This window comes from Peromyscus leucopus, chromosome 7, assembly GCF_004664715.2.
Source record: "Peromyscus leucopus breed LL Stock chromosome 7, UCI_PerLeu_2.1, whole genome shotgun sequence".
NCBI classification, from domain to species: domain Eukaryota; kingdom Metazoa; phylum Chordata; class Mammalia; order Rodentia; family Cricetidae; genus Peromyscus; species Peromyscus leucopus.
The window spans coordinates 64,781,820-64,809,575 of NC_051069.1; the positions used below are offsets into that span (position 1 = coordinate 64,781,820).

At 37.4% G+C, this 27,756-nt stretch overlaps 1 protein-coding gene across 10 annotated transcripts in view; it reads left to right on the forward strand.

Annotated features, from left to right (window-relative positions):
* The window catches only part of Gria4 (glutamate ionotropic receptor AMPA type subunit 4), a 397,921-nt gene that overhangs the window by 339,313 nt on the left and 30,852 nt on the right, over positions 1-27,756 (forward strand). For all 10 annotated transcript variants that reach the window (XM_037207784.1, XM_037207785.1, XM_037207786.1 and 7 more), the window contains 4 exons: positions 2,038-2,244; positions 6,990-7,360; positions 9,022-9,220; positions 15,524-15,771. In XM_037207784.1, the coding sequence (XP_037063679.1) occupies positions 2,038-2,244; positions 6,990-7,360; positions 9,022-9,220; positions 15,524-15,771 (1,025 nt within the window). The remainder of the gene's footprint in view (positions 1-2,037; positions 2,245-6,989; positions 7,361-9,021; positions 9,221-15,523; positions 15,772-27,756) is intronic.

Here is a 27,756-nt window from a genome sequence, read left to right on the forward strand (position 1 = left end):
TACACAGATATCGCTTATAACAGCTTACACTCTGTTTTACATGTGTAGTTTTGCTGTTTTCTGCATAATCTTCCATAATTTAATTAGGACACTCTAAAAGATGAAAAGAATTTGTTCATAAAGCTACTAATATTTTATAGTTTAAAAAGTCATCCCTTTCAAGCTACTCATGAATTTGCATTATCGCATTCATAGTTTGAAAAACATGCTAAGCTTTCATACAGACCTTTTTCTGAATAATAAGCATCCGTCATGAAAGAAGGGACAAATAATTGCCTTAATTTTATAAATGGCAAAATTTACTTCTTACTCCATTCTAATATTGAATATCTATCCAATTCCAAGGATCTGGGTCACATGGACATGACAACCAAAAGAAGAATTTAAAAAAATAGTATAAAGACCTATCTTGAAATGATTCCCACTGTAAAATCATGTGGAGCATCTCCATGAGAAAATACAATTTTAAGGACTTTCCTCATTTTCTTAAGTTTTTAATTGGGTTCTGTGTTTACAAGGTAATTTGAATGAAGTCAGAATTGATATGGGTCTGTTGGACACTGTAGATCAAGTTGCTTTCTATTCTAGAGCTCCAAATGCCAGTTCAAATTCTTTAACTGACAGGGTTTTTTTTAGAGAAAAGAAAAAAACTCTTAGGACAATCCTAAATTAAGGTTAGAGTATAATCTTATAAGATGTAAGTATATTGTATCAAAAATGTTGTGGTTACTACTTTTCATGTGGTTACAATATGGTTACTATTTTTCTGAAAATGAAACACTGAATATGGCCAGGAGTTACCTCCATACCATGTACAACAAACCTATCAAACCCCTCTTTCTGCTTATGGATAGGTAGTAATAGGTCAACCACTCTGGGCTGACTAAACCATCTCTTAAATTAAAGCCTTAAAATACTATTATTTAAGTGTGTGTGAGAGAGAGTTGTGTGTTTGTGTGAGTGTGTGTGTGTGTGTGTGTATGAGAGAGAGAGAGAGAGAGGGAGGGAGGGAGGGGGAGAGAGAGAGAGAGAGAGAGAGAGAGAGAGAGAGAGAGAGAGAGAGCAAGCACATGTGTCATTTCAAGGAAAACAATTTAGCAATTATTAAACACCGGGAAGCTATTCCAGATGATGAGGATGCTCTCAATACTTCTTGCTCCCATTCTCTGTTTCATTTGTGTAGAAAACTAAATGGGACTATCAAAGTGCATGTTCCTTACATGTAGAGGGAAAAGCTTCCACTGGAGACCTATTTCATAATTAACTTACAATTCGTGAAGCACGTTTCTTATTTAAAGTAAAAACATGGGACAGCAGGAGCAAAGTGAATTTAACACAAGTAACTAATGATATGTGTCTTGAAGCTATTATCTCTTATTTCAAGAACTGTAGCAAATGCCTTGTCTGAGAAAAACACTTTACTTGACACACTTGAAAATGGTTTTTTGAAGAAAAAAAAAGGGAAGGTACAGAATATGAAATTATTCAACCTTGAATAGATTTTTAATACACTATAGTGGCTACTAAATAATTCCTAATTTCATGAAATATTTGGGAAATATTCGTTTCAAAGCTAAAAATAATTACTCTTCTCTAGAAAATTACTAATGGAAGCTGGGCAGTGGTGGTGCACACCTTTAATCTGAGCACTGGAGGCAGAGGCAGGTGAATCTCTGTGAGCTGGAGGCCAGCCTGACCTGCAGAGTGAGTTCCAGGACATCTAAGGCTACACAGAGAAACTCTGTCTCAGGAAAAAAAAAAATCCTAATGTATTTATTTTTTTAAAGTCATAGTACTAGTACATAACAATCACTCAAAATATTTTTAAATTTTACTTTTATTATTCAATGTAAACCAGTTTAATACAATTCTAAGTATATTTATATATTCATCTATTATTAATAATTTCTAGCTAAATAAAATCATGCAAAAATAATAAATATATTCTCTTGTCAAAACTTCTAAAACTATAGTTACAGAAATGTTTTTAAAACGTTTTGTAGTTTTTCCTTTACAGTTCTGCTTCTCTCATTGTAGGAATCCCCCTATGTTATGTACAAGAAAAATCACGAAATGTTTGAAGGAAATGACAAGTACGAAGGCTACTGTGTAGATTTGGCATCTGAAATTGCAAAACATATTGGTATCAAGTATAAAATTGCCATTGTCCCTGATGGAAAATATGGAGCAAGGGATGCAGACACTAAAATCTGGAATGGGATGGTAGGAGAGCTTGTGTATGGGGTAAGCAAACTTATTTATGAGGAATTTACTTACATAAGCCTGAAGCTTCTTTGCCCTTGGACATGTATCAATTTTTAAGCATCCATGACTGTTTTCTAATTTATAGCAATGTTTCACAATGTATTCATTATATTCAAACACTTCTCTATTTCATTAGAAATGCAAATTCCAATAACAGAACTGATCCTGGTAACTTAGAATGAGAAAAGAGATAAAAATTCAGAATACAGTGTCCTCCACATAGCACAGGGACAGGAATGAAAACAAAAGCAACATTGGCCTCAGAATCTGAAGTGAATACTCCTTGAACTGGTAGACCATAGACAGTTTCAAAGATCCATGAGCAATCTGTTACTGGGAAGATTTCCTCCAGTAGAATAAAATTAGTAGCTACTTTATCTAATTATGTGTATCCTTGTTATTCATAATTGCTCATAAGTGTCTTTTAACTAATGTCTGATTACTGTAGTCTCCAAGTGTCTGAAATATTCATTAGTATTGTGTTTCTTACAATTCTTCCGGCCACAGTAAATATATATTCTATACATTTCAGATAATGCATCTTTGCTGTCTGTCAGTCTCTCTCTCTCTTTCTTCATTCTAGAATACATAACAAAACACAAAAGCTAGACTGTTTTCCAAAATAGGCCTCTCACACAGCATGCTGTGCCCTTCCCCTGAGCAAGCACACTGGATGTAGAATGCACGCATTGATAGCCAAGAGCAGTCACAACACAACACAGCAGCCACGTTCTGCCCGAATGAACAAGATCAAGGTCCCTTGTTTTCAGCAGCCACTGTAGTGTCACAATCAAACCCTAGTGATACTATAATATCAAAGTTCAAAGTTCTGAGTCCAAACCCGTAGTGCACAGTAAGGTTTGTGCATCCAGGAACCAATAAAAGCAATAAATGCATGAACTGAATTATGAAATGTTCTAGACGCTAATTTGTAGTTCACAGATTGCACTTTCAAAGCACACACTATCTCCAGTTTATACTCAAAAAAACCCCTTTGATATAAGGAAATACATGGAGAGGCATCCTTCTCCAGGAAAAAGTAAACAGACTCAGGATACAGGCAAAGGCCACAAAAGGAATCAAATTCCTGTCTAGAAGTGCAGTGAAATAGTTTAAAATTCTGCATCTCAGTTTTCTTTCTTTTTATTATTTAAAATAATTTTTAAATTTAAATGCATTTTGATCATATTCTTCCCCTGCCCCAGGTCATCCTCTCCCCTTCCTTACTCACTCAAATTTAAGTTCTTTCTCAAAAAATAAACAAAAATCTAACACAACAACAAACCCACCAAAAAAATAATAAATAAATAAAACAACACCAAACTATAACCAAATAAAAGTACACAAAAAACCGTGATAGACAGCTAGTCCTGAACAGGAGACCTATCCTGGAGTGGTTGATACACCTAGTGTCACTCCATTGGAGAAAACTGAATCCCCCTCTCCCAGTGGGTATAACTAACAGTTCAATTGTTAATCTTTACTCTAGTAGCTAGGTTTTCATTTATTCCTTACTTCTTTCATTTTTAAAAAATATAACAAAATAAAATAAGATAAAACAAAAGTTATTATATTGAAGTTGGACAAGACAAAGCAACAGAAAGAAAAGACCCCAAGAGAAGACACACGAGTCAGAAACTGCCTTGTTCACATACTCAGGAGTCCCTCAAAAACACTAATAGCTATAATGTATACACAGACATCCTGGTGCAGACTCCTGTAAGACCCTGTGCTTGCTACCTCAGTCTCTGTGCGTTCTTATGAGCTTTGCTTGCTCTCCTGGTGTCTTCCATCTCCTCTGGCTCTTAGATTGTTTTGACCTTCTCCTCCATGGGGTTCTCTGAGCTCTGGGGGAAGGAATTTGATGGCATCCCTTTTTTCAAACTATGACATAAGAAATATTTCCAAAGAGTGCAGAACAGTTGCTAAAACTTCAGCAGACATGGAAAAAATGGGTCTCATTGTACATAAAGCAACCAGTTTACCATCCAAAAGAAAGACTCACTGAGTGCTTCATTGACTCAAGATGAAAAGGAAATTAAGTTTAAAAAATAATATGCAAAATATATTTTACAACAGGGTTCATTGACAATGTCATATGGGTTTTAAGTTCTGAAGGAGGAATCCCTAAACATTCTGCTCTTAAAACTTCAACTTCTAATACTGTAAGCATATTTCAGAAAATGGCATGATCCAAATGGTTAGAAACACAGACTAAATTCCCTTACTCAAAATATGCTAGGTCAGAAGACTTAAACTTTTAAATTTTTCATGTTTAATGATATTTTCATATCTATAATGGAAAATATTAGGATGGGGCCCAATTATAAACATGTGGATAGAATTTTCCACTTGCAGCTAAATATTTGACCCTGAAAGCTCTCAGATTTTGAAGCATTCCAGATTACTAAGTATATCACTACTTAACTATAGATGGTCTGACCTACCTGAGAATTTTCTGGGATATCTGTTTCATGTCTCTCCTGTAGAGCTCCTGTCCTGCTTATATCATCCCTCCACAAGTGTAGTGACCATATTTTATTTGGGAGAAATTGCTTAAATAATTTTTTAAATGATACAAGAGATCATAAACAACACACATGTCAGAGTAACAGAAAGTCCCAAAAGTATGCAATTCTCAGAGAGCAGAGAGATAATATGAGGATCTTAATAACAACACACTGTTTCTTCAGCATATCTGCAGGTATTTAAAGACACCAATCTCTATCTCTTGATTTGTCCAAGTTGTCCCAAAGGAATTGTCTTCATGTCTCTAACAGGTTCCACAGGCTACTTTTTACTGTGGCTTGTACAGTCTGTGTTTGATTCTCAATTTCTTTTCTTTCTGTCTTATTCTTAACACATATTCAAATGCCTAGTTTGCTAAGGTTGAGGTAAAACATAGTCATTTTTTCCTAGACAAAGCCTATTAGAGAGTAAAATGACAAACTATGGACCCATTATCTTTACTCTTTGGTAACTGTTACTGTAATTGTTACACATTGACTGCCTTGCATCACTTTCATAGAGAGCTAACATACCACCAGATAGGGACCTGACTTACATTAACACTCCCTGAATACCCCCCTCCGCACGCTCCCCCTCTCTCTCTCTCTCTCTCTCTCTCTCTCTCTCTCTCTCTCTCTCTCTCTCTCTCTCTCTCTCTCCCTCTCTCTCTTACCATGTATTTTTGTGTCGATGTGTATGTGTTTGATCATGAAGAAGGAATAAAGGACATTCCATGGTTCACTTAACACCAGATTACCTGTGGTATGAGTGAGTGGTGGAGTGAAGGAGTGAAGAAGTGATTTTTTATTGTCACTCCAATGGTGTTTAAGAATAAAAATCTTATCTAACTCCAATGGAAGCATCTTATACACTCCATTCTATGAATCAATGAAAGGTAATGAGACAAGGCACATACAACCCCAGTGTGAACACACAGTGTGCATATATATCCTCACCATTGTGCTGAGCTGTGATCATTATGCCAAACCAGGAGCCTGAAGCTATGTAGCAGTGAATTTAAGAGTGGTTGTCTCTAAATAAATGTAAAAAATTAAAAATAAAAAAGGTCAATGGTTAAGGGCACCTGATGGTTTTGCAAAAAGAGTGAAGTATGGAGGTCAGTTTCTAGCATTATTATTGGCAGATCATAACCTTCTGTAACTCTAGCTCCAGGGGATCCAATGCCCTCTTCTGGTCTCTGTTGGAACCTGCCCACATGTGCACACACACACATATCAAAATAAATAAATCTTTTAAAAAATGATAGCCTCTGGGAAGGTGATGTCTAAATGTGCCTGATCCTATTTTGATGAGAACTATTTTCCTTTAAAGTAAATAAAACTCTATTTTAATTTGTCATTCAGACCACAGTTCAGTTTTTATGGCACAATTTATATAATTCCCATCTAGATGTTTGCCAGACTCAAGTTTAACAGCTGCCACAGTGTGGAGAACTCAGGCTCAGTTCTGACAAGAGGCAGGAAATGGGCCGTGTAAAATACTTCATAAGCATCAGATAAAGAATCCATCAGCACATGCTCACTAATGTCCAGTTAAGGGGTTAGTAGAAAATTACAGTCACTTGTTAAGGTAAACAGGAAAAAACACAGTCCCATTAGAGATGCAGGGAAAAAAAATAACTCAGGGTCACCAAACAATGGAAAGGTGTCTTGTAATTTTGATATCTAAGAATTAAAGCTACTGTGTTCTAAAATTTTGTTTTAAAAGAATATTGGAAAGAGAAAATCAAAGAATGTGTATCACGAGAAGCAAATGCCCATTTCCAGATTTTTGTGTGTGACCTGAGCTGGAATATGTTGTCAGTTAAGACAGGGGGTTGATGAAGCAAACACTGACCGGGCAGTAAGTACCTATGACAGCATTTGTTCAGGTGGGCATGGCAGCACAGGTATGCAATCCCGGCCCTGGGAAAGCTGAGGGTCACGAATCCACGGCCAGCCTAAACTACATAATGGGATTCTATCAAAAAAAAACTTTGTCAATTAAAAAGGTTCTATGTAACTCAAGTAATATCTCATGAAACCAAACCACCACTACATGTTTTATTAGCCTATAATTGGAATGTATGACTGTTGGCACCCAAAATGCTTTTTAAAAAAATGAATCCATGACTGGTAAACTTTGCTGATCACTCCACTGATAACTGCCTCATGGAATTCACTAACGTGTATTTCCACATCTCTTTTCTCTTATAGAAAGCAGAGATTGCTATCGCACCTCTGACAATCACTTTGGTACGCGAGGAGGTCATCGACTTCTCTAAGCCTTTCATGAGTTTAGGCATCTCTATCATGATCAAAAAGCCCCAGAAATCTAAACCAGGAGTGTTCTCCTTCTTGGACCCTCTGGCCTATGAGATCTGGATGTGTATAGTGTTTGCATACATTGGTGTCAGTGTGGTCTTGTTCCTAGTCAGTAGGTTTAGTCCATACGAGTGGCACACTGAAGAGCCCGAGGATGGAAAGGAAGGTCCCAGCGACCAGCCTCCCAATGAGTTCGGCATCTTTAACAGCCTCTGGTTTTCCCTGGGTGCCTTTATGCAACAAGGATGTGACATTTCACCCAGGTTAGTGTCAAAATTGGTACTCTTCTCCAGTTCTCAGAGATTCTAAATGTTCTCCACAGTTTCTCTCTGTCTTCCTCTCCAAGAGTCAGAACATCATCTGAAATGAAGGAGAAATTGCAATTCTCCCATAATCATTTTATAACTAACTTCTTCCAAGCTACCACAAAACATAGATGCATTATAAAAAGTAACTTCCTCACCAGAAGAGTAATTGTGCAATCTACTGCCACTGCCCAGAGTTATTTGTAATAGCAGTCATTCAGTGGCTTGACAGGTGTTAACAAAATCTAAACTGTAGAATAACACCCATTTTTATGGTATCTCTTACCGAAAAACTGTTGCTGTGGCTGTTATTGTGAACCATCATCAAAAATTAATATTGAACTTAACTCACGTATCTTAAGGGAAATCTCTGCTCTGGGTTTTCTGAAAATGTGAATGGGTGTGTTTTGTAGTAGACGTCTATGGTTTTTCATAAAGCACCTAAGGAGGCTGAGCATCGGGGAAGATCTGGCCACGTTAGCTGTTTCTACATGGGGCATCCTGATTTACTTCCTTGCCACACTGTTCCTGCAACACCCAAACTCCAGCTCGCTACATGAAAAATGCTTGATTTCTCCCACAGAATAACTAAAAGAATAAGAAGCAAAATGTTGGATTTTATATATTTGAACAAAAATATATGTTTAGAAATATGTGTGCCCTAAAGGAGGCCAAAAATCTGAAATTCATAAGAGGTAGGAAATGGCAAAATCTGCCTAAATTTCAATAACATAGGATTCAGAGGCAAGAAGGAAGGATCAGAACAAACCAAGTTTTTTTGAAGTGAAGGTTAAGCCAATACTAGTTAAAACCAGCAGATGCCACATTTTAAATCACAAAAGACCTAATTTAAATTAGCAAGGAGAGCAAGGGGGTAGAAGAACCACAGGAAATTTCAAGTTTTGTTTCACAAATGGTAAAAATGAGTGAAATTAATTATGAACACTCTTCCCTGTATTTTTTTAAATTTATCTTATTTTAACTTTCCTTCTGTTAGTTACACTCATCTCCACAGCCTCGGTCGACATTGCTATGTCAGCATAAAATATAATTTTAGGACATCTGCTCAGGTCAAAGTAAGGTCTCTTGGGGCTGAATCTTCCAGTCTCACTTAGTCCAGCCTCATTCTGACCTCCATGGCATCCTGAAGAGCTCCAATGGGCTCTCCCTCAGTCTCTGAAAGGTGTCTACCATTGTGCAGAAAATCTAAACTCTATCTTCTGCAGCATGAAGAGAGGCTAAAACATTGCCAACTAAACCAGAATACCGTGTTGTCTTTTATCAACAGCTGCATCCTACTTGAGAGATGCTGAACCATCAGAGAGGGTACTTAGGACATTATGCAGATTCCCCTTTGCTGTCTTCTAGAAAGGACAGTTCCACATTTCTGCCAATAAAACAACAAATTCATTTGCCATGTCTTCAGTGACACTTAATTTTAGCAATAATGTAAAAGACATCATTGTGCATCAATGTAAGCCTCATTCTTTAGTAGACTAACAGAATATAAGACAATATTTGAGATTGTAACTTTTAAATATGATTGGGAATTGGTGACATTTCTTTCTTCTCTCTGTGGTTTAGAAAGAGGAAAACAGTATGATCTTATCCATGTTTAGATCCCTGTCAGGTCGAATTGTTGGAGGTGTCTGGTGGTTCTTCACGCTCATTATTATATCATCTTACACTGCTAATCTGGCTGCTTTCCTGACTGTGGAGAGAATGGTCTCCCCCATAGAAAGTGCAGAAGACCTGGCCAAACAAACAGAAATTGCATACGGAACACTGGACTCTGGGTCAACAAAAGAATTCTTCCGAGTAAGTCACAGGAACCTTCAAAATTCTGAATTCTAGGCAAGTTTGCAACACATATATCATGACCTTAGCTAGTGTAGATTGGAACGCACAATGGCAACAAAGGACTTTACTATTCAGTGTGTCTTCTTGGGTTTTTATTATCATAATTTTAACTTGCCAATGGTGCACACTACAAGAGGAAGAGGCTTTAAGAAATGACAATAGTAAAAAGGTAACTAAAGTCACTTTATAATCTGACTTACCCAACATCCAGTGTTACTAGCTCTCTGATCATTTTACTTGAGGCAAGATTAGAATTGTATCTATTTTGAGGCCAAGAATATGAAAATAGAAAGCAAACCTTTCTTTTAAAGAAAGACTACATTTAACTTGCTGTATGTGATACCCAAAACCTCAGTGGCAGACTCGTTTATGAGCTGAATCACTCTGTAATCTATTCCAAAGCTGTAGTTTTCAAAGCAAAAGGTTTGCTTCCTTACAAAATTCTACTGGCAAGAAATGTACCTCCTTAACAATCATTCTGGAGACCTCTATAACCACGGCTCTGAGGACCTCTGTAAGATTGTATGGAGATAAGATTTGGTGACTTTTGTTTGGCAGTAAAATGTTTCAAATTGATACAAGTGTGTCACACGTGGATGAGGCTCCTTTGGCTTTCTGTCATTGAAGCATAGGTGTTTGTCTTAGTCTGTTCTGTTATTTTTTCAGTTGTTCCATTGGGGTTAAACTGTTTTTAACCATTTTATTTTATTTTTTTTTTTTGAGACAGTGTTTCTCTGTGTAACAGCTCTAGCTGTCCTAGAAGTAGCTTTCTAGATCAGGCTGGCCTTGAACTCACAGACATCTGCCTGCCTCTGCCTCCTGAATGCTGGGATTAAAGCATGAGCCATCACCACCTGGCTAGTTTGTTTGTTTGTTTGTTTGTTTTATTTTTTGTTGTGTTGCTTTTAAGTTAACAAATTAAGTACTCTAGTTCTGGGATTTCATTCATACATGTCGTTATGCTTTGTTCTTATCCATACCTCTCTCTCCCGTACTGTCTGCCAATGTTTCCTTCCTGTTGGTCCTCTCCAACCTCGAAATGTCCCTTCTTTTCTTTGAGTTCCCTTCTAATTTGGTTCTTCCTAGGTATACAATACCTACTTATCAATGTGCACAGATATTGCTAGCTTATTTTGTGAATTTGGGGCCAAAATATTAAAAGGTAGCCAACATGACATTTACATAGATATTGAAGTAAATGATAATGAATTTATTTTGTATTTAATATCAATTATTTGAAGACAAGAGGTGGTAAATTATTTGGAATGTGAGAGATGTTTCACTATTTTCTAATCTTTCTATTTGGAAACTATGATAGCTTATATTCTGGACTTTTAAGGATCATCTGAGAGAGTGACATATAATCTTCTCAGTACCTTGAAAATAAAAACACAACCAAATGTGATGTTCTGTGTGCCAGCTTTAAATTTACTTGACATTTTTTAGATAACTTTTAAGAAGGGAATTTTCATTTTCATTTTGATTACATAGTATTACAAATATTTACACAAATCTAAATCAACAACAAATAATTCAAAGCTTGATGAAACAAACCAAACAATAAGTATTGTGCTTAGTGTTGAGTATTAGCCACAAATATTGATTAAAATTTCAAATGATCTAAAAATATTTGTGAATTTTTCTGAATAACTAAGTAATTGTCATGATAGTAGGCTTTATTAACAATATTGTCCAGATAAAGTTACTTAGTCAAGCCTTTTCTTAACTTACTGAAGAGGTTAGTAACATTTCCTGATATTGCCTGGAAACCTTTCTGTATCAGAAGAGAATGCTGTCACTCAATGTCTTCCATTGAGAAGTGATGAATGATGCTCATTAGATGACAAAAAGGAAGGTTCATCACCTTGTCTTGAGCAATGAAGGGGGAAAGACCTGTCATGTCGATAGCTTGAAAAAACAAACAGTAACTCACTATAAAGCTCTTTAGCAGCCAACACAGTGCAGATTTTGACTTCTTAATCTTTACAAAGTTTTGTTTTTTCCTTCTCAGATTCTGAAAACTGGTAAAGTACATAAGAGACTACATTAATAAGACGTGTGAAGCAAGGAAAGCTGCCTCCGTAGTTTAAATCTCCCATATAAGCTTGATCCCCACCAAACCTCCAATTCTTTCTCTCTTGTCCAACTTCAGTGTTAAAATGGAAAGATTTTTATATGTGTGGGTATTTATCCTCCAGAACACTCCAAACACTAATGGGATAACCAAGTAATTTTCCCAGGCAGAACAATTTCAAGAACGTGTACATTTGGGTTTTTGATAAGAACAACATTCGTTTTCTACCCAATTTGCTTCTGTCCCTCCATTCCCATTCATGGTGACCTGGTTTATATAAACCATTTGTCTGATGAGCAGAAGAAACAGAACTTGAAAGGTATTTTTATACTTGTCAGAATGCTTTCTTGTAGGTACATAGTGATGGCACGTGGCAGTTCCACTCAGCTCCTCAGGCAGTGAGTGGCCCATAGGCAGCACTGTACAAGAAAGCACTTCTGTTATCTGCTGCAAAAACACCTTGGGTTATTCATGGGCCTAAATTATATATGCATTTGCCTTGGCTTCACCCCATTATGAAACTCCCTATACTTGGGGTTCTGCACACCTTGTTAAGCTTTCAAAAGCATCCTACATGTCAGTCATGGCAGCAATGCCGTCCAAGCACTTTTACATTACATACCTGACTCAGACACACTGATTTGCACTTCAACACAAATAGAATCTTGTGCTTGTTTCAGTCATCAGCAAGATGGAAGAATAAGTTAGATAGACTACTAGCTCAGGCTTTAGAATATTATCAAAAAAAGACATGGATGATATGTCCCCAGAACACAGGCCCTGCTACCTGCACCGTCAGCAGGGGAAAAGTAACTAAATATCCATTAGAATGCATGATATGCATTTTCTATTAAATGCAGGTATGTACAATACTTCATATGTGAGGAATGAGAGTAGCATTATTAAAACTCCAAGGACTAATACATTGAACTAATATATTAATGCTTTAAACCACTGGCTCCTTGGACATTATTGCACAATAACAATGAAACAAGCAGATCTGACATTTCTAATTTTTAAAAAATGTCTTTATATGTTCTATATTTATTACCTTGATCATATCTACTTCTTGAGCCTTATTTTTAAGTAGATTCCACAGTTGAAAGACTTAGGGATGTAAAATATCTGTGACCATTGTGTTTATTAGCTTGCTGAGTCTGCAGAATGTCCCTTACTTCAGCCCATCTCTTCAAATTTGTAAATATTTGCTTGCTCTCACGCTTCAACAAACATGCTTTCAGTCCAAGTAAATATGCACAGGGCTATTATTTCTAGATTTATGCTTTTGTCTCCCCTCATACTTTGTGTGTGGAGTGTGTGTGTGTGTGAGAGAGAGAGAGAGAGAGAGAGAGAGAGAGAGAGAGAGAGAGAGAGAGAGAGAGATCTTTTCCAAGTCAGTCCACTTTCAGGCAAAGTAAACATTTCTAAACCTTGCCACAGAGACAAGACAGGCCCAGCATTTCCCATGAGCATGCTTTCATCTGACCTTTGACCTCTTCCCACTGAGTCTGTTTGTTGTTGGTTGTTTTTCACTCTTTGGGCTCTTTACTCTTTTAGCTCTTTGGGGGGCCTGCCACCCAGCTCCCAAATAAATCACACACAGAGGTTTATTCTTAAATTACAAATGCCTGGCCTTAGCTTGGCTTATTTCTTGCTAGCTTTTCTTAAATTATCCCATCTACCTTTTCCCTCTGGGCTTTTTCTTTTGCTTACTTCTGTATATCTTACTTTCCCTCTTATCTGTGGCTGGTTGGCTGGCTAGCTGGCCCCTAGCATCCTCCTCTCCTTGTTCTCTTGCTCCTTTTTTTTTCTTCTTCTATTTATTCTCTGCTTGCCAACCCCACCTATCGTTTCTCCTGCCCTGCTATTGGCCAGTCAGCTCTTTATCAGACCCTCATGTGTTTTAGACAGGCACAGTATCACAGCTTCACAGAGTTAAACAAATGCAACATAAAATAATGCAACACTCCTTTGCATCATTAAACAAATGTTCCACAGCATAAACAAATGTAACATGCTTTAAAATAATGTTCTACAACATCTGCCCTTCAAAACTTCTGCTTGGACCTCCTTAAAGTTATCACAGACATTGTATGGATTCATCTTTTTTTCTGAATTTTAAAGAAAATGAATGTAGCAATAATAAGTGAATTTTCAGAGTTGAGTGGATCAGTGGTTATATTCCTCAGAACCTACCTAGATGGTAGTCAACCTGAAACTCCAGTCTCTGGGAAGATGGAGACAGGAGATCCCCTAGAGCAAACTGGCTAACAAGACTGGGTTTCACTGAGACACCCTGCCTCAATGAATAAAGCAGAGCAGACAAAGATGAGTCCCACTATCAATCTCATGCTGCCACATGCACTCACACACACACACACACACACACACACACACACACACACACACACACACATGTTCTCACACACATTACAACATACATACACACACATACACCATAAACACACATACATGAAATGAAAAAGTAGACTTTAAAAAACTGTCAATGGTCTAAAATTTTTTTAATCCCAACTTTTTTCCCATTCTACTATGTTTCTTAATGGGTGTAATGTTTAGCTGTAACTGGCAACCTCCCAAGTAATTAGCACTTTTCTTGTATTCTTAATGTTTTCAAAATGGAGCTGCAAGATACTTCAGTTGTTGGCCATGCAAGTGTGAGGGCCTGAGTTTGATATTCAAAATCCACCTAAAAATGTTGAGGATAGTGTTGTAAACATGTAGTCCCATCACAGGAGAGGCAGGGCAGGTAGGTCCTCAGGCCGTGCTAGCCAGTCAAACTGGCCTGAAAGCTCAATTAGAAACCCTGCCTCAAAAAGCATGGTGGATGGGACCTGAGGAAACCCACCCAAAGTGGGCCTCTGACCTCACATCTATGTTCATGCATGCACACCCATATGTACAAACACACACACACACACACACACACACACACACACACACACACACACACAGAGGCAACCACAATCTCTATATTATGAAATATTTTTCAAATGTGAGTAGCATGAAAACCTTTCAAAGGCCATTCTAGATTGTTTCTCACATTCTTTGTCATGGAACAAATGCAATGATGAGCACTGCTATGTGGTAATAAGCTATCAAACAATACTAGCTAGCACTTTCCTATCTTACCAGATGTGTCTTTTGGAAACTGGAGTTCATGTGGCTCTTTTTTCACATAAAAAAATGTATTTTGGGAGCTGTTGGGATGGCTCACTAGCTTAAATACTTGCTACAAAAGCCTCAAAACTGAGTTTGATATCCAGAACTCATGAAAGGAGACAATTGACCCAAAAGCTGGCATTCCTCCTCAGCACATGCATTCTGACACCACAGCCCTGAATACACACACACACACACACACACACACACACACACACACACACACAAATAATAATTAACTAAAATTTAAATATAAAATCCAAAAAGACTTAAGTAAATTAAATAGTGAGGGTAATAAAAGTAAATAAAAGTAATTTTTAAAAATAAATAAGCTTCTTGGCCAGAGTCATGTAGTTAGAATGATACCAAAATGAAGTATGAAAACAGACGTCACTCTCTTTAAAGTCCAGTGTGTTGTCCTGTTTGTTGATTTTGTCAGATTCAGTCTCAAGCTGTCGGAGTCATCTGGAGCTTGGATATTGTTCAATGAGTACTCAGTCCGTAAACTCTAGCACTTATCCTGTCTCTTTAATATCAAGGGCTGAGTTGGTGTGAAACGAACTTTGGAGGAATGAAAATATTATATATAAAAATAAAATGGCTCTACTACAGCTCAAATGTAGAGCTGAGAAGCGTTTTTCTAGAAGCAAGGATCAAGTCTGAACTGGGCCTTCTTAACCTCACCAGGAGTATGATAGAATATGGGGGTTTTAACTGTTCAATTCTTCTCAGGGCCTCCCACCTTCAATAACAGCAACAACAATATCCAGTAAAACAGGAGAGTGTCATAATTATTAGGACAAGTGGAACATGCTTTTTTTAGTCATCACTATAAATGTCTGGCACTTAGTTGATTTCCTAAAAGAATTGTAAAAGTTAAACTTCTGAAGAGTTAGGTCTCTGATAATGGGATGACACTAAAAGACTTACCATCACCTCGCTTTTTTTCTATATTAACATGCTGTTTCCTTCTTTCCTGTATTTAATTTTCTTTGCATTTCCTCCAGAGATCAAAAATAGCAGTGTATGAAAAGATGTGGACCTACATGCGATCGGCAGAGCCGTCTGTGTTCACTAGGACTACAGCGGAGGGCGTGGCTCGTGTTCGCAAGTCCAAGGGCAAATTTGCCTTCCTCCTGGAGTCCACGATGAACGAATACATTGAGCAGCGAAAGCCCTGTGACACAATGAAAGTGGGAGGAAACCTGGATTCCAAAGGCTATGGTGTAGCAACGCCCAAGGGTTCCTCATTAAGGTGGGTGGAATAGTATAACAATAGATCATGCATTGTTATAGTATTCCACCTTCCCTGATGTCCCTGAAAGAATTATTTTACTTTGTGTGTGAATATAGTATGTTTGTTGGTTTATTTTCCTTTTCTCCATTTCATACTTTTGATCAACTGTCAGGTAAAAGCAATTTTTTTTATTTTGATTCTAAAATGATCATAGTTGACATTGATCTTTGAAGGCCATATAAAAACCAACGTGGTTGAACACTAGCTGCTTGCAGTGGGCCTAAATCATGGGTATTTTATTTTTTCTAGATCTCATCAACTTTTTCTATTGTTTTGCCCACCAAAATTGATGCTGCCTGCTGCCTCTGTGTCAGTAGTGATTCTGCATTTTATCATTCTGTTTAAACATTATTCCAGACTCTCAGTCAGAAGAAATCCACTTCTTTCCAACAGAGAGATTGTCTTTTTCCATTTCAGTGTTTTGTTTAGTATGGCATCATTCTTTTTCAGAGTATGGTGAGGTTGTACTGGTACTGTTTGAAATCATGACCACTTTTAAAACCAACAAGATCTAGATGGAAGAGTAGGCTCTGGCTTTATGGTGCTTACTCAGGTCACACTCCCATATATTTTAAAGGGAGTGTGATATAAGTAAGATCTGTAAAGTTAGAACAAGTATGCCTCAAAAAATGTTTGTAGATAGACTTTGCCAAGGGGCTCATAGAAAAAGCATTACCTGTATGGGTTAAAAAGGAGACTTTCACTCTTACAAAAATACTGGTCAAATCTGCCCTTTGCATCCTTTCGGTTCTCAACATAGAAAATTCATGTTTACATCCAGGAAGCAGAATTTCCTATTTTCCTTAAGTAATAAAGGCTGCTTTGAACCTACTGGTGCTAGAGCCCACTGCAAGTGATAACTGACAAATCACTCTGGTCTCAGTACTGCTTAGGAGAGAAGCACAAAGTACAGATTCAAGAGGAAATCACAGGCCTTGCTAAAGGGCTTAACCAAGAACCTGTCTTGAGAAGTGATGTCTCTGGTAAGCCACTGAAAACTGAAGGTAATAAGAATTGTATATTGCCCAGCCACAATGAAAGCAATGCCAATGTCCTGTGGTTGTTTTCATTGGCTCCAGAAAGGGAACTTCAATGAACTTGGGTGTTCTGGGCTTGGGGGAGTGTTGAGATACCTATTTTAAAAACAAATATGGGTACTGGGAAGGGTTATGTTACTGCAATATAGTGTATTGGGGAGGATATTCTGTGAATGGGAAACTTTTTAAAGGAAATAGTTACAAAAAGTAGTCAGTAAAGACAAATTTGAGTACAGATTCTGGCAGCTCTGAACTCTGGTTTATTTGAACAAATATTCCATATAAAACTAGAGAAATAATCAGGGAAATACCACACTAATAAATTACCCATGACACAACCCTAACTAAAAAGATCTCAGCCACTTAGAAACTTACACTGCCACCAGGGTGTTTAGACTTTGTTGACATATCTTGTACAATGTGTTACAAAAAGCACATAATTACTATTAAGTTGAGTATCAGATAAACTTCTGTTAAGGTAGCAGTATAAGAACACTTTAATGTAAATAACTTACAAGAACTAGAAGGGTGAAAGCAACTATATTTGATGTACAGATCCATGGTCAAGCTATAGGTTATATTCCCTGTCTGACTCTTTTAATTAATTCTCCAGGGATATAACTGCCTTTTCCTCTGTCTGTGTCTTCTGATGAAGTCAAGCTTCAGGGACTGAATTTGGCCCTAAGATACAGTGTGTCTGCCTCCCATTGATGGCTAGAGAGTTTCCTCTTAAATGTGCCACTTTGTCAAATCGACACTACAGGCATTGTTTGGGGCAACGCCGAAGGGCTTCATCTGTCTAGAACTGTATAATAATGAGTGATTGGCTTCCCCCTCTTTTCCTGTCCTTGCTAGATCTTGTTAATGAGGCAATTGTTAAACTCAGCTTCCTGGATGAGGAGTTTTTTATGCATTTTGTTTTCTGTATGCCACAGTTTCCTGAGCAAGCTGGCTCCTGCATGCCAAATCCACAGTCATTTTGTCCATGTCTTTGAAAGCTCTGGAAGGGCACTGAAGGCTAAAAGCATTCACCTTTCCACTGTCTGCAGTCCCCCATCCCCAGCCATATAAGCAAGAGAGGCCCATTAAATTGAAATTCTTATTCTCCTTCCCCTAGGAGATTTAGCTTTCAAAAGGGGCAAACCAATACAGAATTGTACTAATAAGCATCTTTTGCATACATTAGTTTGTAGAAACAGGTTCACATTAGTTGCATCCATAAAGCAAAATTCAGAGGGCACACCATCATCAGGTGTTCCTGAAGCCTGTCTTACTCATTCAGCAGAAACTTAAATCTGTTTTCCCATAGGAGCTATTTTTTTAAAATCTGGTCTTTGCATTAATTATGTTGCTTATGGTAGGACATATGTATGCCATTGTTATTAACTGTGGCTTTCCTCACAACCTCTGTTGTGATTGACTAAGCAACTAAGAAAAGATAAACAGCAATGTTTCCTTCTGTGTTGTATAAGTATAACCAGATAAGGCTGGCAAATGCCTTGCCATGTTCTGTCACCTAGAGTTTTAAATTTCCATACTTTACTATTTGTTCAAAATGCTACAGAATAAATATCACAGAAAAGCAGAATAGAGTGGCATATAGTCATAATAGACAGTCAGGTCTTTGTTCTTTACTGTGAGCTTTAAAACAAGCAAGACAGTTTCAGAGACAGCATTTGTGACTAGTCTGAAAAAGTCACTGTAGGGGCTGAAATGTAGCTCAGCACTAGAGAGCGTGAACAGCAACCACCAGCCCTAAGTGCAAGCCCAGGCAATGAAAATAATCAGGTCGCCTGGCACAACTGACAGACAGTGAAAAACAGACTCTTACCATTCAGAAAGACTTCATTTCAGAACATTATCCACTGGACATACGTGCAAATCTTAAAAACATTAAGCGTTCAGTTGTGGACAGCTCTGAAACTATTAATTATTGTATTTTAGCAGAAATTCTCCAATTCTTAAATGACAGAAGGGTTTGAGGTATATTGATCTTTTTATTTCTCCTGAATATCCTTTGTACATGCACATTCTTGTTTAGGATTCTCTGGATTCCATGGTATTTTCCACAACCCTTCTCCAGTAGCCTTGACTACCCAAATTCACCGTGAAAGGTTTTCTCTGACTAGCAAATTCATAAGGGTTATTTTAAAGTATGTGTTTCAAGAGGTGTGGTACTAAAATGTAAAAGTTAGATGAATGAGGAAGTTTATTTTAATTTTAATATTAATGCCATCAACACTATCACCCTGCACATTCAGATTTACCATGGTTCAAATACCTTATACACCAATTGGCATTAAGTATTTATACTACAATAAAATTATATGTATTATTTTGAAGTTGCCTTCAACTTTACTACATCCTCTATGCTACTTTAATTACTATGCTATCAACTTTACCATGTGATAAATAAATCCATTAAAAGATTTTTAGAGTGATTTGGTTAATAGAGATGTTCAAGGTATTATGTAGCTTTTAGATGAGAATGTTCATTTAACAATATTCTTCATCATCTTCACATAACCACCAAGGAATAAAGCAAAGAGTCTCATCTGCTGACTTATTCTGGTCCTTATGGGACTTTACATCTTGATCCAAATACTTGAAGCCAAATTAAAATCCTGTAGTTTCCAATGCTTTTTTTTTAACAATATTACTTTTCATGTAAAATTTATCTTCTCTGAAGATGTTTGTAGAACTGTGTCTAAAATAGAGATTTTTTTCTGACATCAAAGGTAAATGGTGATGTTTCAAAAGATGGTAACTCTGGGAGCATGAATTCTGAAAATGTTAAAGCCTGGATGGACTGGAGATGCTCAGCAGCCGTAGCAACAGGAGCTAGTTCTTGGAAACCAGGCCTGGCATGGTTCTGTGCAGCAGGCACTCCAAGCCTCCCTGCAGCAGCATGGCATAGGGATTGAGTATAAGAAAGGGAAGTAGAAAACAAGATCTTTTATTAGACTTTCTCTTTCAGTATGGCTTCATGGGGTGTTTGGACCAAATCACCTTTCTTTCACATTTTTCAAGGGCAGATGTGTAAAAAATAATACCCTAATTTGTGTATGAAAGATATATTATCCTATAGCACCACTTTACAATGTGAAATTTGTAAGACATACTTATCATAAGTTTAGATGCACTTAAGTTTAGAGAAACAAAATTTGCTGCGTACTGTTTGTGAGAATCAAATTTTGTTTTTATGTCAGAAACAAGTCAACTTTTAGTACTTAATATAAATATAGAAAAGCTTAAAAATACAGAAACATGAGGTTAGGTACTGTCTTAGTTGGGTTTCTACTGCTGTGAAGAGACACCATGACCACAGCAACTCTTTTTTTTTTTTCATCTATTTTTTTTACATCCCAGCCACAGCCTCCACCCTCCACTCCTCCCCTCCCAGCCCATCTCCCCCACCCTCCCTTCTGCCCCCCAATTCCCTCCTCTTTCCTCTTCATCCAGGAAAGGGCAGCTCTCCTATGAGCATCAATAAAACATGGCATGTCAAGTTGCAGTAAGAGTAAGCACCTCCCCATGTATTAAGGCTGGGCAAAGCAACCCAGTATGAGAAGTAGGGTCCCAAAAGCCAGTAAAAGGGTCAGAGATAGTCCCTGTTTCTGCTGCTAGGAGTCCCATAAGAGGACCAAGCTACACAACTGTAACATATATGCAGAGTACCTAGGTCGGTCCCATGCAGGCTCCCTGGTTGTCAGTTCATATGAGCCCAGGTTAGTTGATTGTGTGAGTGTTCCCATGGTGTCCTTGACCCCTCTGGTTCCTCTACTCCTTTCTCCTCCTCCTAATGTGGGTCTCTGCTTCTGCCTCCATTAGTTGCTGGATAAAGCCTCTGATGACAATTGGGCCAGGCACCAACCTGGTCACAATAGATGGCCAGTTCAAGCTACTTATCTACTATTGCTAGCAGTCTAGCTGGGGTCCTCCCCATAGATTCCTGGGAGATTCCCTGGCACCAGGCTTCCATCCAACCCTGAAATGCACCCCCAGCAGACCCTCAGTACAGTCCTCCTCCTTGTCCCCCCAACCTGATTGCTCATGTTCCCATCCCCATCTGCCCTCAGTCCACTCATGAAACCTCTTCTCTTTCCCCTTCCCAGGGAGATCTGAGTGTTCCCAAAACCCATGATTTCTTCTTGTTACCCAGTCTCTCTGGGTCTGTGGATTGTAACATAGTTATCCTTTATTTTACAGCTAATATCTACTTATGAGTGAGTACATACCATGTTTTTCTTTATTGGTTTGAGTTACCTCACTCAGGTTGATTTTTTTTCTACTTCCATCTATTTGCTTTCAAATTTCCTGGTGTCCTTGTTTTTAACAGCTGAGAAAATGTACCATGTTTTCTTTATTCATTCCTTGGAAGAATATCTAGGTTGTTTCCAGGTTCTGGCTACTACAAGTAAAGCTGCTATGAACATAGTTGCACAAGTGTCCTTGTGATATGATTGAGCATCCTTTGAATATATGTCCAAGAGAGTATAGCTGGGTCTTGTGGTAGGTTGATTCTCAGTTTTCTGAGGAACTGCCACACTGACTTTCAAAGTGGCTGTACAAGTTTTGCACACCTACCAGCAATGAAGGAGTGTTCCCCTTGCTCTACATCCTCTTCAGCATAAGCTGTCATTAGTGTTTCTTAGCCATTCTGACAGGTGTAAGATGGGATCTCAAAGTCATTTTGATTTGCATTTCCCTGATGGCTAAGGATGTTGAACATCTCCTTAACTGTTTCTTGGCTATCTGAGATTCTTCTGTTGAGAATGCTCTGTTTAGATCTGCATCCCATTTTTCAATTGGATTATTTAGTTTGTTGATATGTAGGTTCTTGAGTGCTTTATATATTTTAGAAATCAGCCTGCTCTCAGATGTCAGGTTAGTGAAGATCTTTTCCCTTTCTGTAGTGACCATAGCAACTCTTATAAATGAAAATATATTAATTGGGATGGCTTACTTACAGTACAGACGTTCTGTCCATTATCAATATGGTAGGACATGGTAGAGTGCAGGCAAACATCGTGCTGGAGAGGTAGCTGAGAGTTCTACATCTTGGGAAGGCAACAGGAAGCAGTCTATCTCAGAGGGCATGGCTTGAGCATATATAAACCTCAAAGCCCACCTCCACAGTGACACACTTCCTCCAACAAGACCACACCCACTCCAACAAGATGAAACCTCTTAATAGTACCACTCCCTTGGGGGCCATTTTCTTTCAAACCACCACAAGTATTAATATTACTGAGCTCCAGTTGGCTGTAAGTGAGTAAATGTTTATTTTTGTCTCCTGGAAATAAGTATTGTAGATTCCTATACAATAATACAATTTAATACAATATTTGATTAGGTTTTTTTTCAGAATTTCATACATGTATACAATGTATGTTGATCAGGTCCACTTCTCATTCCCCACTAATTTGTCCTGGATCCTCCTAACATGGCTTCCTGCCAACTTCATGTCCTGTTCTTTTATTTTAGCATATCTCACTGAGTTCTGTTAGTCATGACCCTGACCCTGTGAGCATAGGTGTGCAGATAATTACTGAATCAGTGGTTACATCTCCAAGGAAAAATTACTCTTCCTACTCCAGCAGCCATCAACTGCCAATATAGCTAAGAGTGGGGCCTCAAAAGTCCCGTTCTCATATGGGAATTTTGATTGACTTGATCTTTAAGCACACAATTTTTATATCAAGTAGTATGGTAAAAGATGTTTGTGAATATCCTCCATATTTCTTATTGACATTTGAACAGATGCTCCAGAAAAGCAGACTTTTGTAATCCCATTTTGTTTTGATAGTCTATCTGGCTAAGGATTAGATGAACAGGACAAAATGGGTCTCACCATTCAGCATCCACAGACACACAAGCATGCAAATTCCCCCAGTGCTCTAGCACTTAAAGGCTCCTGAGTTCTCTATAGAGATGCTGGTATTTACTGTGAGTACCAAGTTTTTTGTATTCACAAATTAAGATGACATGCAGTAAACACATGTGTGTTTACCTGGGAAAAAAATGATAGCACAAAAGGACCCATTTAGTACATCCTTCCTTTTTCAGATGTTTGAGTACTTTGGAAAACATGAAACTTTCTGCAACCATCAGGAATTTGAGGTTTTAAATTTCACTTTTCGGTAGTTGAAAAAATGGTTAACATGATAGCTCCCTTGAAGAGGAAACAACCATTGCTTTTTTCTTAAGTTTCTAGGGGATACACCATATATGATGTATTTTTACTTTTCTTCCCATTAGATCCAAATCCCCTGGCACATAATTCTATAGATGGTTGCTGGCTTCCAATTGAGATTTTTCCAGGTGATTTGTAAGTTTTTTATTCTGGGGGCAGGTTGCAGACACCTGAGTACTTAGTACAAAGTTGAAAAGTTGCTAAATTTAGTGTTTGGTTCTTTTTTCATTTTTATCTTTACATTTATAAGTTATATTTTAATGACTTTGGGGGGAAGTAGGGATTTTCTGTTTGTTTTAGTTCCCACTACTTCAAAGAAAGATATATTTAATAAAATGAAATTTCTACAAGAGAAATTGTAGAGTCTAAACTTTTACATCCAGGCTAGACTCCAGCTCTGCTACTCAAAAAAAAGAAAATTTCAAACTATTGGTCTTTCAATTAATGCACTTGCATCATAGAAAATAAAATCAGCCATTGTAATGTGTGTCTGTAATCCCAGAATTTGGGAGTTGGAAATAGAAGGATCAAACGTTCAGAGTCATTTTCAGAAAATAGGGAATTTGAGGCCAGCCCAAGATACATGAGACCCTGTCTTATAAATAAATCAATAATAAATAAATAAGGGTGAATTTTTTAAGCATGCAGAAGTGAAAAGCAAGTATGTGGTGGCTTCTGTAAAGCATGAATCACCTCTTTCTATCATGGTGAACAGAAGATAGATATAGGTTCCCTCTTACAAATCTTCATAATGGGATTAGAGTGAAAGCATTCCATCAGAAGGTTCTGTAAAGTGAAGAATGAGAAAGTGGAACATTGTAGATACTCATATAAGAAAGTAAAAAACAACTAGACAAAGTGCAGCATCAGAAAGGATCTCATAACAGAAGGGTAGGTGGAGAAATATATAAAGCCAATATCCTAGAAGGTAGACAAATGAGCAGCAGATACCAGTAGGCCTAGACCTGCTGTTTCTGGTTTTGTGTTGAACTGGGCTTGCTAATCTGAGCAGAATATAAGAACAAGTTGTTCTCATTTAAATCTTAGCGATGAGACAAATACCTTGCACCAAAGAATTTAGCCATTTGAGGCTTTCAACATCCTCAATTGTACCTGGCCAGAGTGAATCAGAATGTACAGGTATAAGATGCCTGTATTCCCAACACAGGAAGGGCAACTGTGGCATCATTACCAGGAGGTATTAATATAAAAGGCAAACGCTAATGTGTACCTGGGGTTTGTGTGTGAGAACATTGCATTCTTGCATTTTGAAATGCACAAAACAGAGTTGAGTGAAACATAGTCATGCTTCCATTTGTTCCATTAATATTGAATTTGTCTGTACATTCATATTCAACATTCTCTACATTAAGGTTTAAAATTTCCAGTGTAAGGTTTTGTTTGTTATTCTCTGTGACATAGATTTGTACAATGACTACAAAGTGGTTCATAAGTGCTTTTTAAAAATAACTCTTCAATGAAGAGAATGTGTCAGGAAAGCTTCCTGAAAATAGCATCTCAGTGCACAGGACTGTGAGTTCTACAGATGACAAACCCACCTGGCCTTAATAGCAGAAACTGTATTTCACTTATGAATAGCTCTTTGTGCAGCCTCAGAACATCAGCAAAGGTCAAGTAGTGAGTTTTGTGGCAGTACTTGCAGATGCAGTTCTTCAGACATCTTCCTAAATGAAAGCATGCAGGGTAGGGGCAGCCTGGGGCCTTCAGAGGGTAAGGGCTGGCCTGGGGCCCTCAGCAGGTTAGGGGCAGCCTGGGCCCTTCAGTTCAGGCTGCTCAGGACCACAATTCTTGAGTAGTTCTTATAAATGTGGAGAGAGAAGAGAAGCCTTCAAACCATAGTGCAATAGATCTTTGCCCCTTATGCTTCTAGAACACTCTTACCTGAGAGAATAGAGACAGATTAGGGAGAAACTGGAGAAGAGAATGTGGAATAAAGCTCCTGCAATAATTAGGAAGACAAATCTTGTATAATCTATAACATACAAGTTGGGGGGATACATTATAAAGTGAACATTAATATAAGATTCCTTAATACAGTTCCACATGTTGTGGTGATACCAACCATAAAATTATTTTCATGGCTACTTCATTACTGTAATTTTATGACTGTTATAAAGCTAAATTGGTCTTAGGGGACCCCTGTGAAAGGGACATTTGACCTTCAAAGGGGTCATAACCCACGGATTGAAAACAGCTGCCTTAAAGCTTATTATTGTGAAGATGTAATCTACTTCTCAGTGTAACATTCTCTGCAATGATGCTTTAATGCAATTTTATGCTGATGATAATCATCTTAGTAGATCATAGATAGACATTGGTTTTCTGCAAACATGAAAATCTACTTCACCATCTACTTCATTAGCATATATGAGAAAGCATCCATTCACCACTATAGATGAGATAAACTTCTTGTGTCTCAAGATAGTATCAACCAAAATGGAACTAGCTTTATGCATTCATGTTTAAGAGAGGGAAGATAAAAATAGTTTGGCAGTTACAGAACAATGTATAAAATAGTAATTATTCTGATTTAGAATTATATTGTTCCTTAATTTAGAATAAGAAAACTGAAGTTCATTTACTTTAAATGTTTCTCCTGATGCCCAAAATAGACCTCTAGCTCTTGGCTTCAGAATGAACTAACAGACATCTAAGATTGCTTTGTTGTGGACATACAGTATCGTATGCAGGGAAATAACTAAATAGAAAGTCATATTTCATATCTCCAGATGCCTGAGCCTTCAGAGAAGCAACCAATTTACTAGTTAAAAGATTTTTTTAAAAGAAAAGATGAGTAGACTATCAAAACATTGAAATGTTGATAGCTCATTGTTTATCTTTTTGATATGCAGATTTTTCCATAATTGAACATCATTTCTTTTACATAGACAGATCCCACAATTTCTGGGAATCTAAAATCTAGGAAGAGATGCACAAAGAATGAAATTCACTTCCAAAAAATTTATGGTACATTTCAATGAATGTCATTCATAGCATACAACTCAACAACAAAGGAAAACTAAAAGCATGAAATCATCCATTCTACTTCAATCTTGTTTTCAAAGTCTACAATACTGAGGTTTTACAGAAATTTGGCTTTAAAATATGACTGGCTACACAAAGTCATATAGCTATCATATTGAAATAAGCTAGATTTCACTTAAGTTACATTTCTTTTTTATTCTAGAGTACTCAATGAAAAACTGAGTACAGATAAGTCTTTAAGAAAACGAAGTGGAATGTTCTCTTGAGTACTGTTTAGCAACTAACAGAAATAAGAATTATATTGGAGTTTCAATTGAATAAATGAGATACTAACAGCTACTCACTTTCAGAGTAAATGAAAGCATACATAGAATCCTCTTCCCTGTTGCTTCACTGCACAGACAGATAAAAACCACCCAAAATGACTACTTCCTGAGTCTCTCTCTGAAGTGAAAACAGGCCAAAGTCTTACTGGGACTAATCAGGGACATCAATTAGCTCCAGCCCCTAGATGCCTCTCTTTCCAGATATTTGCAGCTAGCCCTTTCAAAATTCAGAAAAGTGTTGTCCTGCTTTTTTTTTTTTTTAAGATTTAGTTTTTCCAGACAGGGTTTCTGTGTGTAACAGTTCTGGCTGTCCTAGAACTAACTTAGTAAAACAGGTTGGCCTCAAACTCACAAAGATTCGCCTGTCTCTGCCTTCCCGATGCTGGAACTAAAGGCGTGTGCCACCACCACCTAACCACCAGTATTATTTCTTTTTCTCACTTAGAATCTTTGACATAAAAGCAAAATTTTATAGTAAAAATCCATAAGGGAACTTGATGCATAAGAGAACTAAGACAGTACTGGTTTTGCATTTGAAGCTACTCAGGAAACTGCAGGACACAGAGAGCTGGCCTGGCATCATCTCCTGCAGGACGCAGAGAGCTGGCCTGGCATCATCTCCTACAGCAGTCAGTTACTTTCTACTAAATAATATATTAATGACAATATTACATTGGCCAAAGAAAAATCTGTTCATCTAATATTTAATTTTCTGTTTAATTTGCTCACTTTAAAAGGTATTTAAATTTGGTTCATATAAAACACTAAAAATCATTGCCCAGTATCTTTCTAAAGTGGAAATGCTCCCTGAAACAGTATAATGTCACTGTTTTCAAACATATGTACTCCTTCTGACTCTGTTGTCACTTTATTGTAGGGATGACACTATAAATAAGTTTTAGGTGACTTGCCCAGAGTTCCCTAGCTGAGATTAGAGCTGGTGTCTTCTCACTCCTTTCTCCAGTGCTCTTGTGGGAGAAGATTTATAAAATATACATATATATGTATATGCATTTTAATATGAATACAGATATTTAAATTCTTTCTTGTCTCAGTTTTGCCAACACTGATAATGCCAAGGCATGTTAAAAATATCTGCATAGGATTCAAGTTTGCATAAATATAAATTTATGTGAAAAATAAGGTAAACTTTTATTTAGCTGAGGAAATTACACAGAGGTAGATAACAAAAGACTTTACCATGGTTAAAGCAGGTTCTCACAAAGATATAGAAAATTAATTGTCTAATATTCTCTGATATCTGACTTGTTCAATCAAGAAAAAAGAGATTCTCAGACTCTTAGAAAGTACCACGTGATGGGAACCAGCTTCAGAGTACTTCATCAGAGAAGCTGATTGGCTATGTATTTCAGTCTCC